Consider the following 18,732-nt stretch of genomic DNA (forward strand, 5'->3'; position numbering starts at 1 on the left):
CGGATCTTTCCGAGCTCCCGCTCCACTGGAAGGCAGCACAAGGCCCCGCCTAGCCCCACCCCCACCCCCACCCCCACCACCACCACCACCACCACCCCCTCGTCCGCCCGGTGACGCTCCCCGACCCAGCGGCGCAGACGCCCTTTAGCCACAACACGGAGCGGTGCGCGGAATAAAGACCCAGCGACCCGCGGGGAAGACGGATTTAACGCCGCCGCTTTGTCGCACGGGGCAGCAGGTGAAGTGTTCCCTCCGGAGAGCGTGGTGCGGGGCGGCCCCTCGTTCGCGGGTTCCACACGGTCCGGCATGCGGGACTGAGCGCGGCTAGCTCGCTGGCCCGTTTCGTCGCTCGGTCCTCCAGACGGGGCGAAGCGGCCCCAGCTGTCCGGAAGGTTCGGAACGGGGGGGGGTGGGGGGCGGGCGGCGCGGTCCGGCGGGGTGCGGTGGGGGGGGGTTAAACCCGAGCCGCGGCTAACGAGCGCTAGCGTCGCCGTTAGCTGCGAAGCCCGAGCGAAGCAGGAATAACCCAACGGGGATGCTTCTCCGGACGGACGCTCTCCACCGACAGAGACAGGCGAGGGGCGCACGGACCGGACCGCCAAGCTGTCGTTTTTGGACCGTATAAGCGGGTTTTGGGGGTTTGTTGTTGTTGTTGTTGTTTTTGTTTTGTTTTTTTACCCGGGGCAGCCAGCGCTCAGGCGGGGACCTTGTTTTATTTAGCTCGGCGGCTTCCGGGAGCCACGACTTCGTCGAGCCTGGTGTCCGTGTGCGGTCGGCGGTGGGGGGCGAGGGACACCGGGGGCGCACGGGGGTTGCAGAAATAGCCTTGTTGACCTGGATGAAATCCACTTCGTAGCGCAAGGGAAAAACAAACAAACAAACAAAGGAAATTGTTTTAGGGAAATCGCGATCGCTGTGATTCAATCGCTTTTATTTCCTTTGAAAGCGCGGTGGTAGTTGGCTAGTTGAGTGCAATATTTTTGTTTTTCCACGTTGTCTTTTTTTGGAGATTTTTTTTCCACATTTTTTTCGCCCCGGATGCTGGCATCTAATCTGACCTGCAACCATGATGATAATAAGCAGAAAACCAGAGGGCCCAATAGCAACAGGTAAATCCCAAATGTGTAGGTCGCGACCGGGCGATTGTGCTGTGACATGATCGCCTGATCGCGATTATTTGAGCAGATAGCGATTTTCTCTGTGTAATCGTTAAGAATTCGCAATCATCACGTTTCCAACCCGAATTTAAGGGCGATTTATAAGAGTGTGTGTGTGTGAGTGTGAGAGTGTCAATCATTTTATTTGAGGGGAAATCAACCAACCACAATTTTACGCTTCGATCTTATTTCAGGTTTTATTGGATGCCAATGTGTTATTATGGTCAACGTAAAATGTCCATGATGATGACAGCCCTAGAAGTGCGGTGCCACAGCTCTCTCTGGTTGGTGCGTGCGTGTTAATTTGGTGTAAATCGTTGCACGTCTCGTCTGAGACGTGTACAAGAGGCCGCTCCCAAGTCAAGCCACCACGTAAAACCACGATGTGACCTCAAAGCTGCCTCCGAGCAGCGTTTGCCATTCGACGCTACCAAAATATCTCGACCTGTCGAGGGGTTCTCCGTCTTCTAAATTTGCAGTTCTGAATGTCCCTTCCTGTAATTTTCCGGGTGGGCGTGCTGACAGGTGGAACGCAATGTCACAATGCTTGGATCCATATCACATAATCGGGTTGTAAACATATTTTTTCTTGTTTGAACCTCCTGTATCCACCACAGGGCTCCCTCTCCTTGTGAGTAGAGTTTAAAATAGCCAACGAGTTTGTCTGCCACTGCTTTGTCGGCCAAAAGCCCGTTCTTATCAGTATCTGATAAGGTCATGTTTGCTTTCTGAGTGCGGGGATTCAATGATAATTTCGACGTCAACCAGCATTGTTGACTTGTTGACTGAATTATTAAGCCTTGCATCCAAGTGCTGTACCACCAGACTGTAAAAAAAACAAAGGAGTCAGTACAGTGGTACTTGGTGCAAAACTCTGAAATCTGATAATTGAATTTCCAATTGAAATAGAATGTGCAAGCACAGATTACTGGGAAGAGGAGGAGGAGGACAAGACACAGAAACAAGCCCAGGCCCCTCCATTTTATGACATATGATCTGTGTGTTTGCCGAAACTTTGATCACTCAACCCTCTACCGCGTGGCCCCCTCGCCAGTGCCGTCTGTATTTAGTTGAAAACCAACCTGCATGTTGTAGAATGGGCATTTCGCTGTGTTAAAGCATATCGTTATATTCTCTTCTGTTATTGTTCCCAATATATTTGGCTGATGAAGTTTTGTGTGGAAAGTCCTGAGCCCCCTGTGAGCGATTAGCAGTTTGTAGACTGCTAATGGCGTCTTCTTGCCTCATAATATGTGTCGAGCATTAATGCCTCTGTTTGCTGAGCTGTAGATGTCTAATGCATCTGTATCCAGGCAGCGTGTTTAATCTCTCCCGGAGCTTGTCTGTTTACTAGCAAGCACTGAGGACATGGGCTCTCAGGCATTCACACTTGGTTACAACACTCTAGGGCTAGCTGCAGATCACCCTATACCTACTGTTCTCTGTGGGGCTTTGGCGAGCAAACTCACACTTGGATACGGTAATAAGCTGATCAGTCCAGCTAAAAGCTGTCAGCAGGATTAATGCTCGACATTTCTTTCTATAAACCTTCATGGGCAAGTAGGAATAAGAGACGGACATGTAAACCTAAATAATGGTGAAACAGCTGGCTGATGGGGTTTGTCATTTGAGTAAGCAGGTTCCCTCCACCATCCAAGGTTTTCCTTTCACCTGTTTTCACGTGTTTGGTGTCATGTGTTGCGATGGGTGTGTCATGTTATTCAATGACATGAACCTGTACCCTACATATTGGCGCTATTTCTGAACACACCTGGTGTGCTCTGTGCACAACCTAGTCTGAATGGACAGATGGGCAGACGGAAAGATGCTGTCGTCACAGGTGCATCTGTTACCCCCATTAGGCCAATAATACCACTTGCAGCGCTAGCTATCTGGAACCCTAAGCCCTGTCTAAGCTTTAGCCACAGGTACTGTGCGGTGAGTCTGCCTGCATTGGCCTGTAGTAATGGCAAATTGGGCCAGGGGTTTATAGTCCAAAAGTTGCTAAATTTGACTGTAAGGAAAAACCTACCTAGCTGTTTTGGCATACGCTGAGTCATTTGCATCCATTATTGGCCAATATACACCGATCAGCCACAACATTAAAACCAGTGACAGATGAAGTGAAGAACATTGATCATCTTGTTTCAATGGCACCTGTCAAGGGGTGGGATATATTAGGCAGCACGTAAACAGTCAGTTCTTGAAGTTGATGTGTTGGAAGCAGGGAAAATGGTCAAGCGTAAGGATCTGAGCCACTTTGACAATGACCACATTGTGATGCTAGACGACTGGGTCAGAGCATCTCCAAAACAACAGGTCTTGTGGGTTGTTCCCGGTACGCAGTGGTTAGTACCTACTACAAGTGGACCAAGGAAGGACAACTGGTAAACTGGCGACAGTGTCATGGACGCCCAAGGCTCATTGATCCTGGTGTGGAGCGAAGTCTAGCTCGTCCTGGCTGATCCCACAGAAGAGCTACTGAAGCACAAATTGCTGAAAGAGTTGCTGCTTACGGCTATGATAGAACGGTGTCGGAACACACAGCACATCACAGCTTTCTGTGTATGGGGCTGTGTAGACACAGACTTGTCAGGGTGTCTATGTTGACCCCTGCCCACCACTGAAAGTGTCTACAATGGGCATGCGAGCATCAGAACTGGACCATCGATCAATGGAAGAAGGTCGCCTGGTCTAATGAATCACGTTTTCTTCTCCATCATGCGGATGGGTGGGGTTAGGGTCCAATAGAGTGTGTGTGAGATGTGCTGGAACAACAAGCCCGATCCATGGAGCCCCACCTCACAACTTCCAGGACTTAAAGGATCTGCTGCTAACGTCCTGGTGCCAGATACCACAGGACACCTTCAGAGGTCTTGCGGGTCACAGCTGCTTTGGTGGAATGGGGGGGAGCGTGCGTGCGTGCATCAGGCAGTGTGATGATCTGGGCAATGTTCTACTGGGAAACCTTGACTCCTGGCATTCATGTGGATGTTACTTTGACAGGTACCACCTACCTAAACATCGTTGCAGACCAAGTACACCCCTTCATGACAACGGTATTCCCTGATGGCAGTGGCCTCTCTCAGGAGGATAATGCACCCTGCCACACTGCAAAAATAAAATGTTAACCAATGGTTTAAGGAACGTGACAGAGTAGAAGTTGTTGACGGAACGTGATGAGGAGTTCAAGGTGTTGACTTGGCCTCCAAATTTCCCAGATCTCAATCCAATCGAGCATCTGTGGGATGTGTTGGAACAACATGCCTGATCCACGGGGGCCCCACCTCGCAACTTCCAGGACTTAAAGGATCTGCTGCTAACGTCCTGGTGCCAGATACCACAGGACACCTTCAGAGGTCTTGTGGAGTCCATGCCTCCACGGGTCAGAGCTGCTTCGGTGGAACGAGGGGGAGCTACACAGTATTAGTGCTTATTAGTGGTGGTTTTGATGTTGTGGCTGATCGGTGTAAGATCTATATAGGTGATCGACTGAGATGGCTCATCACAAGGCCAATCACGCAACACTGACACACTACACTTCAGCCGTGTGCATAGCTAGCACCATTAAGCTATAGACAGTGGTTGTATTTTCTCACACAACATTTAAGCCAAAGGCTTTAACTGCCTGTTGTGTTGATTTTCAAAACTATTTTTACTCAAAACTTGACCTTACTTCACCTTACATTTGTCAAGCAGTTAACTAACAGCTTCATAAATTAATTAATACAATTGATGGCACAAATTGACAACTTTTATGTTCACATACAGATCACGTCTAAATGTCATATTATTTCTATTGATTCAACATGAAGCATTCTTCTTAAGAAATAAACACAGTTACATGCTCTCAGTTCAGTCTAGCATATATGCTGTTCCTTTAGCTCCACACTTGAGAATGAAAGTTCAAAAAGCATTTAGGTTCCTGGTGCTTCCCTAATCTGGGGTACCTGGATGTGCCCTGAGCAACCCATATGGTGGTGTATTTATCTCGTGATTGATTTAAATGAGCATTAAATAATAATCGGTAATTGATCCAAAGATTTTTATTTATTTTTTTTAACTGAGCTGAAGTGTGCTTTCCGCACTTTATTGCCTTTTCAAAGTTGTCTTGAGTCAGCGTAGTCCATAAAGAGGAACCCATTTTGTGGTTCTACATGTTTGAAGCCATATACCCAAATCTACCATTGTTATGCTCATGTGCCATGTTAGTAAGTGCTTTTTTTTCCTTCAGTATTTACAACAAAGAATGGATACTCAAGTGAGTTGTGCAAAACCAGTTATAACAGTTCTATTTACATTTCACCATTCTGAAGTTTTGAGCATGTTTGCTTGTTAAGCTATATTAGCTCCTATTTCCAACTGTTATTTTAGACCTAGTTTGAAATGCACGAAGAGACTCGTTCATGGCACGGCTCATCATGGCTTGGTCTACGACTCGTTCATGGCAGTGAGCCTTTGAACCTCGGTCGCTATAGTAAAAAACGGGGGAAGGGCACACACACAAATGGACAGACAGGTATATCTATCAGCACAAACCTAGTCGACATGGAAACACATCGTGGGGAATTCCTCACATAGCTCCATCATGTGATATTGCCATGTGATGTTTTTGTGACGTCATCAATCGCTCCCTATAAAGCTAAGCATTTGGAGGCTAGCCATCGTCAGTGGACGGGGGCTGGTCAGACACACACACACACACACAAACACACAAACACACACACACACACACACACACACACACACCCCCACCCACCCACCCACCCCCCTCTGTAATGCCACATTACAATTGGTAGCGTGTGGCCGTTAAAACACAAATAAGTTACTGTCCGTTTACAGCAAATATATTAAGGCACATTCATACATTTTGTGTGTATATACACGTACATGCACTTTTTACCATTTCACCAGGAATTATCCAGTTCAATCTATTGCTCACACATACACGCGAAATATATAAAAATGGCCAGCTCAAACCAACTGGTGTGCTATAACTTGTGAACTTTGTTGTTTTGGTCAGCGGTTCACATAACACATGTATTGCATGGCGTGATCACCAAGAAGTAGGTAGGTTAGGTAGGTTTGTACGTTCTACCCAGCTCCAAGGCCTCAGTGAAGAGCTGGATTCGGTTATTATTATAGCCAGTTTCGCCGCACTTCTTCTCTAATAGTCTTCGAGCAACATACACGTGGAATATATCAACACGACCGGCTCAATCCAGATTGTTAGTAGCAAACACACGCTGTGCTTATATCAATATGGGGGAGGGGCATCATCGGATGCACTCACGTGCACATACACATGCAGTCTCTGGAGAAGATTAGATTCTTTGAACCCTCACTTTGTGAGGTGTCTGTTTGTATATGTTTTGGCCCTTTCATAACGCTAACATAAAATTTCATCTGTTTCCCTTCAGCGCGTCATGGCGACGGTCTATATGACTCGTACATGAGAACAGATCATATCCTGAAAGAAGAAGCCGATACAAACAGCCCCTCTGGGCTGCCTGCTATGTCCAAGCACACGGTGAGTACGTGCATGCGCACACACACATACACAGTTCGGCCTCATATCCTGTGCTGTAACACAGTCTGTCCCCAGACATCCTGTTCCTAAGTGCTGCCTTCCCTCCTTTAGCCCTCTCTCCTGGTCTTCCCGCTTTGCCTCTCTTCCCTTACCCCGTACTTCATTTAGGGATTTCATTAGAGAATTGGTGAGCTTATCTTAACCCTATGTTAATTTACCCAAGAGACCTAGGTGCTTCCAGTTATGCGATATGACAAATACTGCCATAATGGGGGTGTTTTAAAGTCTTCCCGATCCTATAAAAATGTAATAAAGCAATGTTGCAGTGCAGATTGTTGCATAGGCTTCATTGGGATGATACACATACATTCTGCTCCCATTTTCCATTTTTGCATTTGCAAACAATCAATAGAGGGTAGTGCTGCTGATGCACGTGTCACGGTGCATTAGCAGACTACCTACAATGCCCTCCAAATTTGCTCCTTTAGAAGATATTGCACGCACACAGGCACTGACACATACAATTTCCCACACCGGTGTCGAGTAGGGTAAGAAAGCCTGCCATTTGCAGATTCATTGAAGATTTATTGGGCTTGAAAATCGGACCCACAAACAAAATCAACAATTCTACAGCGTCCGTCCGTCCGTCATAGTTGTCTCCTGCCCCGTCTCACGTAATCCTCCAGCAGTGGGCAGAGAGCGTAGTCCTACTTCCCTGTTTAATCATAATCCTATTCTGTGTTCATACTCACTCTTCTCCAAGGCAATATCCTCGATTGAACAGGATTGCCAGTCCGGTAGCTCAGCCCTCCCAACTTGCATTTACATGTGCCATTCCCTCAGCTGTACTCTCTACTGGTCAGCTGAACCAGTCCCATCCCAAATGAAATTAATAACGTGTGCATGTGCGTGTGTGTGTGTCAGAGGGAGCGGCGCGCTTAGGTGTTTCTGTGACGGCAAAGAGATTAGCTCTATTCCTACTGCCATCTGTTGCGCTCTGTAGATTTCAGCCCTCAGAACTGCCTCCCAGCCAGCTGGCAATCCGTGATCTGCCATGGTCGAAGTTCCAAGCACTCCTCAAAACTGGGAGTTGTCCTAGTTTTGAGTGTGGAGGTGTTAGGTGAGCGGGGGTGGGCCTAATCAATAACCCAACGGAAAAGTTGCAAAGTTCAGGGGGGCAACAGCTGCATGTGACCCTGGGGTGTGAAGGGGGGGGGGGGGGGGTTGTAATAAGTAAAGACTGTAGCACTGGACGTATGGAAACATGTTCTGCATGCCGCGTCTATTTTAAGCTTCCTGCCCGTAACACACGCACCAAACAGACTTTTGTCAGTGGAACAAATCGCCTCCTCCTTTTAGAGTTTCCTTGTTTCGCCCTCCTTATCAGCTGCCCTGGTTTCTTACCCCCACCTGCTTGGTTGTATGTATAGCAAGATATATCCATAGGCCTCACAGTCAAACCAGTGGCGGGGATCCCTGCGTTGCACTGCTTATACCGATGCAGTGTTTATGTCGAATGGAGAGAGACGTGCATATTTATTATTAATGCCTCCCTTGTGCTTCAGCCCCCGAGAAGCGTGCGGCGGCGCATCTTGCTGCGGGAGTGCGCTTCTGCAGCTCGAAAGTATAATCTAACTTTAATGACTGTCATTTCCCTTCTCCTCCTCAATCTTGCGGAGGGTTCCTTCCGCTGGCGAGAGGGAGGGAGGGAGGGAGGGAGGGAGAGGGAAGGAGAATGGAGGAGAGGAATGGGGGGGGGGGGGGGTGGTTAGTGTGGGAGAGATTCCAGGAGTGGCTGAAATGGAGCCGTTTACTGTTAAGTGCAGAGAAGGGCTTTGGCTGTTAACTGCCGAGCTGAAGGTTGCTCCCAGTACAAAGGTACAGAAGTGCTGGAGGGCTCAAACTGGATCACCTTCTTTCCTGCTCAGCTCCAGAGAAGTTGTATAGAATAAAAAAAATTTGATCTACTGAACTGACTAGTCATGGAAAGTTGGGTGGGTGGGGGTTGAAATATCAAAAGGAAAATATTTTCTTCCGCACGTTGTGTACATGCTCCACGTACGGCAGCCCTAGACAGCCATATAGTGATATGTAATGGTCATCATCATCAACTTCTATGCAGAGTGGAACAATGAAACAAAGGTGGCCTCTAAACCATGCTTGGTGTTAAACAGCTGACGAACAGAGTTACCAGGCACGGATGCGGGTGACGGTGTGCAGAATGCGTTGGCTTGTTGGGGGCGGTGCTCTGTGTGTTTGTGTGTGTGTTTGTAAGTGGTTGTGGGTGTCATCCCTCAGGCATCTCCCTGACGGACCCAGATCCTGCTCCACTGGTTCACCTGCACCAAGCTTTCTAACCACTAAGGGTTAGCTGGGCCCTTCATTCCAGCTGCTTTTCTATAGAATGTAACGAGACAGCACGAGCTGGTGCGACTGGCAGGTTATATACTGTAGCTTGCTCATCAACCAGCCGAGCCCAAATCCTGCCTGGATGTTGTTTACTAGATGCCAATGATGCCATGTGATCTCATTCAGTTTAATTGACCTCTGCTCCCATCTGGTCAGTTATTCACTGTCATTGATTCAGCTGCAAAAGCGGCAGCGATACTTAGATTTAGCTCGGGGGGGGGGGCAGTGATCAAACGGGTTGTTAGAGTCGAACCGTTTCAGCGCTGACTGTTGTTTCTCCCCTTCACTTCTAATATAGGTCAGCAGACTTTTCAGCTCAGTGAGGTGTTTTTTTATTTTACACAGAATATAAATATAATGTAGGCCTGTGTGTGTGTGTGTGTGTGTGTGTGTGTGTGTGTGTGTGTGTGTGTGTGTGTGTGTGGGTGTGGGGGTGTGTGGGTGGTCAAACCAAACACGCATGCAAATCGGTCCCCCCTACCACTCTAATGAACGTATTCACACAGCACAAAGAACTACACATCTGCTCCACAATGACCTACAATCGTTGCACCTCATCGTAGCCTCTGCAGAGAGCCACAGGCCAGTGTCGTTGGGCCTTGTTTTTAACGTCTCTCTCTATCTCGCTCTCTTTCCCTTCTTTCTCTCAGGTGGTCGGTAACAAAGGCACTATGAGGGATCAGGTAGCCATGCGCGGGGGGCAGCTCAAGGTCAAGTACCTGTATGAAGACGCCACTTACAACCGAAAGATCAACTCTGTTTCCTCAACAACAACTCAGAGCAACAGCACCACTGCTCAGGTGTCGTCGGCTAAACCTACGCCAGTGACCGGCCTGCCTAAGGAGCGCACTGTAGACAGGTGAGAATCCTTATCGTGGCGGGGGGGTATTCAGTTTTAACCAGTTCATCGAATATTATGATTCACATGCTGATGACATCTACTAACGGGCGCTGTGTTGATCCACCTCAGCACGGGTTCCAGCAAAAGCTCCTGCGACTCGACTGGCCCCCAGAGCACGGGGAACGTGGGGAACAGCTCCAGCAGTGGCAAGCTGTGTGGCCCGCTGACCCCGGAGCAGGCGCTGAGGCAATACCGCTCCCAGCTGACCGCCCTGGAGCAGACTGAGATCCTCTCCTACCCGAACATCTACTTCCTGGGGCCCAACGCCAAGAAGAGACCTGCCGTCGCCGGGGCCAACAACAACTGCGGCTATGACGACGACCAGGGGGGTTACATCCACGTTCCCCACGACCACCTGGCCTACCGCTATGAATTTCTCAAGGTCCGACGCGCGTACTTGTTTCTCAGTTCTTTATAGTGCACATTTGAATATCCCTCTGGCCTTGTGGTTGTGATTTTAATTGAGTAACACCCCTTACAGGTGATCGGTAAGGGCAGCTTTGGCCAGGTGGCCAAGGTGTATGACCACAAGCTGCAGCAGCACCTCGCCTTGAAGATGGTGCGCAACGAGAAGCGCTTCCACCGGCAGGCGCAGGAGGAGATCCGCATCCTGGAGCACCTGCGCAAGCAGGACCGCAACGGCACCATGAACGTGGTTCACATGCTGGAGAACTTCACCTTTCGCAACCACATCTGCATGACCTTCGAGCTGCTCAGCATGAACCTGTACGAGCTGATCAAGAGGAACAAGTTCCAGGGCTTCAGCCTGCCGCTGGTCAGGAAGTTCGCCCACTCCATCCTGCAGTGCCTGGAAGCGCTGAGCAGGCTCAGGATCATCCACTGCGACCTCAAGCCGGAGAACATCCTGCTGAAACAACAGGGCCGCAGCGGCATCAAGGTAGGACGCGCACAGATCTCTCCCACTCTTTACGGCTGCGACAGCAGGCCTGGTTCTATAAATACACACACGCGCGCACACACACACACGCGCGCGCGCTCTGTCTGACAGTTTCCACCTCCTGTTTCTGACAGGTGATTGACTTCGGCTCCAGCTGCTTTGAGCACCAGCGAGTGTACACCTACATCCAGTCTCGCTTCTACCGCGCTCCGGAGGTGATCCTGGGCTCGCGCTACGGCCTGCCCATCGACATGTGGAGCTTCGGCTGCATCCTGGCCGAGCTGCTGACGGGCTACCCCCTGTTTCCCGGAGAGGACGAGGGAGACCAGCTGGCCTGCGTCATGGAGCTCCTGGGCATGCCACCGCAGAAGGTTCTGGAGCAGGCCAAGCGGGCGAAGAATTTCATCAACTCCAAGGGGCACCCACGCTACTGCGGGGCCAACACCCTGCCCACGGGGGCCACCGTGCTGACGGGGTCGCGTTCCCGCCGCGGCAAGATGAGAGGGCCCCCGGGCAGCAAGGAATGGAGCGCCGCGCTCAAAGGCTGCGAGGACCCCACCTTTACTGACTTCATAAAGAAGTGTCTGGACTGGGACCCCTCATCTCGTCTCACCCCCAGCCAGGCACTCAGACACCCCTGGCTGTACCGTCGGCTGCCCAAGCCTCTCCTACCCGGAGCTGAGAAGGGGGCCTCGGTGAAAAGGCTCCCCGAGCACCACGGCAGCACCTTCCCATCCGTGCTTGCCAAAGGAGGGCCCAGCACCACCACAACCACCAACAACAAACTTAGGAGCAACATCCTGGGAGACTCAGGGGAGACCATACCTCTCCGCACCGTGTTGCCCAAATTAGTCTCATAGAGGCAGAGAGAGAGAGAGAGAGAGAGAGAAAGAGAGAGAGAAAGAGAGAGAGCTTCTTTTTCTCCTCTCTCCATCGCCATCTCCACTCCTCAGGAAGGGTAGGAGCATGGGCTGGCCGTAAGCCTCGGGTTTTAAAACTTGTTTGGATGTTCTTTTATTTGTTTTCTACAGAGCGGTGTCGACACCCCTGGTCTTGGTTTTTAATATTAGCTGAAGTGAAAGAGACGACTATAATAATTAAAAAAAAAAAAGACACTTTTTTTTTTTCTACAGCAGTTTCCCTGAAGGGCCGTGTGATCTCAGTCTGGCGGCCTTTGATAAGGTTGGATTGATGTTGCTTTTTAAAAACTCTTCTTGTGAGTGGACAGCTCTGCGCGGGAGCAAATGTTTTTACCTGTATGTGTGCGTGTGCGTGTATGTGTGTGCATGTGTGCGTTTGTGTGTGCGTGTGTGAGTGACTCTTCTCACATGAGTGTCTGTAAGTTACATACACCTGCACTGTTACTTGCCTCACATGTGTATACACACACACTCACACATGCACACTTTTGCACACACTCATGTTTCAGTGCCCTTTTCAGGGCAACCTTTGAATTTTGTGAGTGGAAACTTTAAAAAGGGCTAAATAGTTGACTCTTCTATCAGGTAGCAAAGTTTTGCCCACTACCCTTGATTTCCTAGGGAACCTGTTGTGCTCTAGTTCTAGGCCCTGGACACACAAACACTCATTAATTTAAAACACACAAAATTATTTTTAGCGACTAGGGGTTCGGGCACTGTGAAGGAAATGATAAGAGCCAAAAACCAATTGGAGGTGGCCCCGCCCCTCCTATCCCCGTTCCCCTCTTCTGAGCCCTGCTGCTTGCATGTCGGCTGTGTGTGTGTGTGTGTGTGTGTGTGTGTGTGTGTGTGTGTGTGTGTGTGTGTGTGTGTGTGTGTGTGTGTGTGTGTGTGTGTGTGTGTGTGTGTGTGTGTGTGTGTGTGTGTGGAGGTGTGGTCTACCTACTGCGGTCTCCAACACCCCCCCCCCTCCCATCCCCTGATAAGAGGGGGAGATGGAGGAATTTGGGGTGGTCGGTTGTGGTGCCCCCCTTACCCAATCTCTCTCACTCTCATACCCATGTTTTAACTATCCCCATTTCACAAGGGGGTTTGCATATGGCTAAGACGCACACGCACGTTATAGTAGAACAACACGTCACCACACACCTGTGGAGTGAGTGCCAGAAAAGTTGGTATTTTGAAGGTCAAAGGAACAGAGTGCAGGCCATATCGACCTTCAATGCCCCGATCAGGCGGCATGATAGGGCAAGAAGGATCACCGGATAATATGAAGCGCATGAGTATAATTTGAGCCAAGGGATGCGCAGAGAAGGGTGCAAGGAGTTGGCAGGCCATTGACACTGAGAGGGAGGGCGTTTTTCTTTTTTTTGTTTATATATATATATATATATATATATATATATATATATATATATATATATATATGTATATGTGGTACTGAAGAAAGAGATCTTTCTCAGGGAGACATACTTGACACATCCCATAACCCATCCATCAACTCTCTGCTACTTTACACTCCTCTGCCCTAACCACGGATGAACGCGTATGCAGTCCTGGCCCCCGTGAGTGAGCGAGCGAGGGAACGAGGGAGCAAGAGAATTCATATATGTACACTTGGGCAATGGGGGTCTGCATGCGCCACAATCTGACCTAGATTCTCTTTCCTCCCCCACCCGGGGCCGCCTCTCATCACCAACTGTCTCATGTAGGGCAGGGACTCTCTTAAACTCACTTGTCATGGTGCTGTCCTGACACACATTCACAAACACCGACATGCACACCTATATTCACACCGATATCCACCAGGTGCGTGTCGTACGGACCAGACCACTCGAGTTCAGGGGATGAAACCTCCAGCTGCCGCTCCCCATTTTCCCCTCATCCCTCTTGTTCGTTTTGATGAAACTGTCAGGGATTTCTACTCGTCTCGACTTTATAAAGTGGTTTATATTGACTGTGCTACGGAGGAAAAAAAATCAAAAGGATGTAAAATGCATAAGCTACAAAAAAATAAAAAATAAAAATAAGAGGTGGCTGAATGCGGTCATGTTGTACTAAAGGTGTAAGTTAGGAGGGTGTCTGGTGTTACAGCATGAGATCACGACCTATTCTACAGACTGAGAGTGACTACCAGAAGAGAAACTGTACAGTAACCAAATAAACTTGTGAAAGTTTCTTTTTCTAAGGAAAAAATAAAATGGATATTAACAGAACAGCTTTGCCTTTGACTGATTTCTGGTTTGTGTCACACGTTGGTTATTTCATCATTGTGATAGGGGTTAGAACAACACATGCCGTTTTTAACCCCCGACCTTTTGACGTTTAAAAAGAGCAACTGAAACGCAACATCCACCCCTCGAGAAAGATTTTTGCCCTTTGGGCCTGGCTTTTAAAAATAATCTTTGTAGTAGATGGAATGTGTTTGTGAAGAGAGGGCAGAGTTGAACTTCAGATAATATTATGCACATACTCCTTATCAGAGTCATATGAAGCAATGTTTGTGGTTGTGTTACGGTCGCAGCTCACCGCCGGGGGCCCGTGCTGCCGCCATACAAAGGAATAGTTTGATAAACAACAATCAAAGTTGTAGAAACAAGGTAATATTTGCTCGTCGTGAAATCATGATTAACCGTACCTGGAGGAGGAGGCCGCCTGTTTCGGGGCCCGGCCGCTCCCAGTGGCAGTCGTGAGGGTTACCTGACGAAACCTGCCTTGGCTTCAAAACCACTACCACGTACGCGGCGCACGTTATTTCTCCGCCGGTGCCCGATACGATAATCACGTGTGTTTTCAATCGAGAATCAACTGGACCAGCTGGCCTGCCCCTGGGTTGAGGCGGCCGGGGCTTAGCTCATCCTGGACTCCGTCAGAAGTACTTCCACATGTCCTTCCCCGCTCTCATCGCTCCCCCTCTCTCCTCGTCGCCCTCCCGCCCGCCCCGCGCTCCGTTCCCCTCGGCCCCCGTCTGTCGGAGCGGATGTGCGGCGGCGGCGGCAGGGGCCGACGTCACCGCAGATGCCACCGGGAAGGCGGGCGGGCGGAGGAAAGGGTGTGAGAGAAAAGGGAGACGGTGACGGAGTGGGTGATGCGGGTTGCGCTGGAAGCATCGTCTCCTGTGATACCGATGAGTCACCGGCGTTCGCACGCCGATGCCCCCGAGCGCAGAGACGAGCCAGCATGCAGTTCTCCGAAAAACCGGTCTGACCACGCCAGTCAGATGAGAGAGAGAGCGAGAGAGAGAGGGGGCTTGTGAGGGTTTGGTGGAGGATGGGCTGGTTGTGGCAGTACGTGATTGTGTGTTTTTCTCAGTGACTCGAAATGCGTGAAGTTAACGTACAAATGAATGTAAGTCCACCATTAAAAATGGAAAAAGAAAGACGGTGACCTCGCGTTTTTTGGTGTGTCGTCGGGATAACACCCGTGGGACTCGGAGATCGGACAAACTGAGGCTGACAATTCTCGGTAAACAAGGAGCCCATACGAAACTTTTTCTTTGTTTGAGTGTTTGTTTCACTGTCCGGTCCCTCCTTTGCGCCCTCTCTCTCTGTCTCTTTCTCACACACACACACACACACACACTCTGACACGCACAGACTCTATTAATGTAGAAGCAGATTAGACCAATCCCATTAGAAACAAACCCTCCGACCAGATGGGCTGATTCTTCCACTTCCCCCATCGACACACTGACTTCTATTCCCACCTCTCCATCCTAAACTCCAGCAGACGCTCTTGATTATCACTGTTCTGTTCTTCCCTCTCCTCCCCCCTCGCCCCCCCCCCCCCCCCCTCTCCTCTCCCCCCGTAGACTCCTTCGTGGTTAGAAGGAGGTTAAAGCAGTCTAAGCCCGGGGACCAGATGGAGGCAAAACCGAACCGCGAAAGACCTCGGACCTCGGTGTCGACGCGCAGGTGAAGGAAAGGTCTCCGAGGCCGGTTTGGCGCGGTGATGCCGCCGCTACCATTCGATGCAAATATTGTAATACTGCAAATATTCGAGATAGATTTGTCGATATGCATAGCTGACCTCTAACAATCCAGACTATTTGAAACCCTTCGCATGGGAGATAGATCTTTACTAAACAGTACAGAGGGCCACGCTGGTGTGTGTTTGTGCCGTCTGCACATATCGTCAAGGCAGAGTGTGTAACAGGTTCCTCTTGTTTGCCTTAAATTTGAACACACCTTTTTCCGTGTGTTCTCTTGGCGGTGCTGCAGCGCCACGTGGAGAGAGACGTCCACCCCGAGTCGTGAGACACCTTCAACCCCGACGATGACTCACCGCTCCGACGCAGGTTCGCCATCTATCACGCCTCCATCAACACCGGCATTATTCATCTGGCGCTGGGCGGTTTCTCGTGCAGAGGCAACGCGCAAACACAAAAAAGAGCACGCACGCCTGCACGCACACACATACACACACACACACACACACACACACACACAGGTCAGGGAGTACACAAAGACACACCTGTACTATGTGTGTCACTGGCGGAGCTCCACCAGGCCAGCTGACGGAGGTATGAACCAGGAGGCAGCGGGGAAATGCCACACGTCCGTCTCCTCCACACACACACACACACACACACACACACACACACATACACATACACATACACACACATGCACACACACACACACGCACATTAAGTCAACACATGCTCCCACATGCACAAAGGCAGAATACTGCCTACTGTTTCTTACTCACAGGCCACACAATGACACACAATCACAGCTGAGCTCGCACAACGCACACAAACGCACAGCTGAGCACATGTCTGCACAGGCCCAACAGATGAGCAGCATTATCAGAGGAGGGGCCGGAGCCCACCCAACCCATCAATCCACATTCCACCCCGGAAAACAGGACAGAGCAGCTCCGCATGTGTGCCTGCATGGGAATTTGTTCCACTCTTCCCAGAGAGACTTATCACACCATCTGACTTCTAGCATTCAGAACTTCTGCCTCTCTGCACGTTCCTCAGATGCTTGACAGATTGTGGCGTACAGTATTTGCTGACTGTATCCGTAGTACCCTATATTCTGGTATTCTGTTTCCCGGTCTTGTTTACATGCCCCGGCCGGGTCACAGTTGGGACTGGAATAGAGGATGACTCACCGCCTGTCTGCGGAGATGAATCTGGCGGTCTGCTTCCCTGTAAATGTGTGTGTTTGTGTTTGTTTCTGTGCGGGGCCCTTACAGCCCCGAGGTGGAGGAACTGCATGGCAACAAGGAGCAGCCCACCCTCGGAAGTGGCATCAAAGCCGTCGTTTTGCAGTAATAACCCAAGTAATCACCTACCCCAGCGAGTGTTTTGACTGCGAGGCACCGGCATTGTTTCGCAATAACCAGGACCATCGTGAAACGATTGCACCTGCTGTGGTACTCACTGCCACAGTCCATGTGCATCATCACCACAGTATCCTCAGTACCATGAACCGACCTCTGTTCGTTTAACTTAAATGATGTAGTTAAGTTTCAGACCTAACCACCTAACTGCACCTAACGACCTGAGCCAGCTAGGAGGCAAAACACCGTAAAACGAGTTATGACTTAATAGTCTTGTGGTTGCTGTTCTCACGAATCACTCAACATCTGCTACTACTTTACCTTTCTTACCCACTTTTTTATTTAATTATTATTTTTTTTTAACGGCGCATTTCAGCCACCTTTCCCCTTCATTACAGCACGGAACGGGAACAGCGCCGCGAGGTGCACGACCAAAGGCTCAGGACGCACATGTGTCCGCAGCCTATTTCTGCTAAAACTGGGCGAGCGGGGCCCGTTCTGCTGCCCCCGTGAGAGGCTGGAGAAGCTGGAGACAGAGCCACTGCATCTCCTTATATGTACACCATCACCGCTGGAAGCCATAAACAGCTCCTCGGCGCCGCAGTGCCAAGTTACTGTCTCTGGAAGACCGGGCGCAACGCTGCTTACTGTACGTCCATACCCCCACCCCCACCCCTCTTCTATCTCAGTCTCATCTGTCTCTCCTCCATCTCTCTCTCTCTCTCTCTCTCTCTCTCTCTCTCTCTCTCTCTCCCCTTCGCCCACCTCACACACATACACAAAACAATCCCAAGGATCTATGCCTACTTCTGAGCGGTGGCTGTCAAAGATAGCTTTGCTACGGCAGATGCTCCAGATATCGCCGCGTTACACAAGCGCCTTTTTTCGGTGCCTGGGGTCCCATTGTGCGGGAAGGCACCTCCCGGTCCTCCGGGGTCCGTTGTCGGGACCCTCTTCTGTTGCCGGGTGAACGCTGGATATTCCTGGACGGTGTCCGATTTCACCGGGGGGTCGACGGAACAACGTCTAGCGGGGCACGCATGCGGGCTCAGGCTCGGCCTCGGTCGAGACGGGCGTCCGTCTGCGGGCCGCGTCGCCCCGGTTCTCCGTGCGACGGTGGCTCCGAGCGTCTCCGTCTATTTTCTGTCCGCGGGGCTCAGGTATCTCCAGGTCAGGTCCCGTTAGGTCACGTCCATCCAGAGTGTCGCGGGCGTCGCGACTAGAATGTGTGTCTGTGTGTGTGTGTGTGCGTGTGTGTGTGTGTGTGTGTTTGTTCCACTGGGAGCAAGGAGTAAACACAGCCAACAAAAGGTTTCTGTCACATGCTTAATCTAGTTTGCTACATCAGCTGGAACCTCTTTCTGAGAGAAGTATTACGCTACAGTTGAACAACATCAACAGGGAGCAGCGTCACACGCGGCTCCTCTGGCCCAGTTGGACGTCTGTGCTGCACAGCAGACTGCAGCCGGGCAGCGGCGGGCGCTTGGTAGATTAGTGCAGTGTGTTATAAGAGCAAATCTAGTTTGATGATGAGGCTCCGTGTAACTCGGCCACAGAAAGACAAAGGCTCTTTTGAAACGCGTACCTCGTAGACGTCATCATTTCTGTGTCGCAGGGAATGAGCC

General features: G+C 50.2%; 1 protein-coding gene across 1 annotated transcript; it reads left to right on the plus strand.

The window, feature by feature from the left end:
• The first annotated feature begins 474 nt into the window (after positions 1-474).
• On the plus strand, positions 475-14,031 carry dyrk3 (dual specificity tyrosine phosphorylation regulated kinase 3). The gene is made up of 6 exons (XM_080000469.1): positions 475-1,109; positions 6,578-6,687; positions 9,747-9,955; positions 10,067-10,379; positions 10,479-10,895; positions 11,030-14,031. Exons 1-6 carry the CDS (start codon positions 1,067-1,069, stop codon positions 11,753-11,755), a joined length of 1,818 nt encoding a protein of 605 aa, XP_079856595.1. The 5' UTR covers positions 475-1,066; the 3' UTR covers positions 11,756-14,031.
• Positions 14,032-18,732: the final 4,701 nt, after the last annotated feature.

Source organism: Zeus faber (genome assembly GCF_960531495.2).
Source record: "Zeus faber genome assembly, chromosome: 5".
Lineage (NCBI taxonomy): Eukaryota > Metazoa > Chordata > Actinopteri > Zeiformes > Zeidae > Zeus > Zeus faber.

Coding starts and splice junctions, on each gene's coding strand:
- dyrk3 (XM_080000469.1), top strand. CDS start 1,067: ATGATGATAATAAGCAGAAAACCAGAGGGCCCAATAGCAACAG. Junction 1,110..6,577: donor AGAGGGCCCAATAGCAACAG/GTAAATCCCAAA, acceptor GTTTCCCTTCAG/CGCGTCATGGCGACGGTCTA. Junction 10,896..11,029: donor AGGGCCGCAGCGGCATCAAG/GTAGGACGCGCA, acceptor TGTTTCTGACAG/GTGATTGACTTCGGCTCCAG.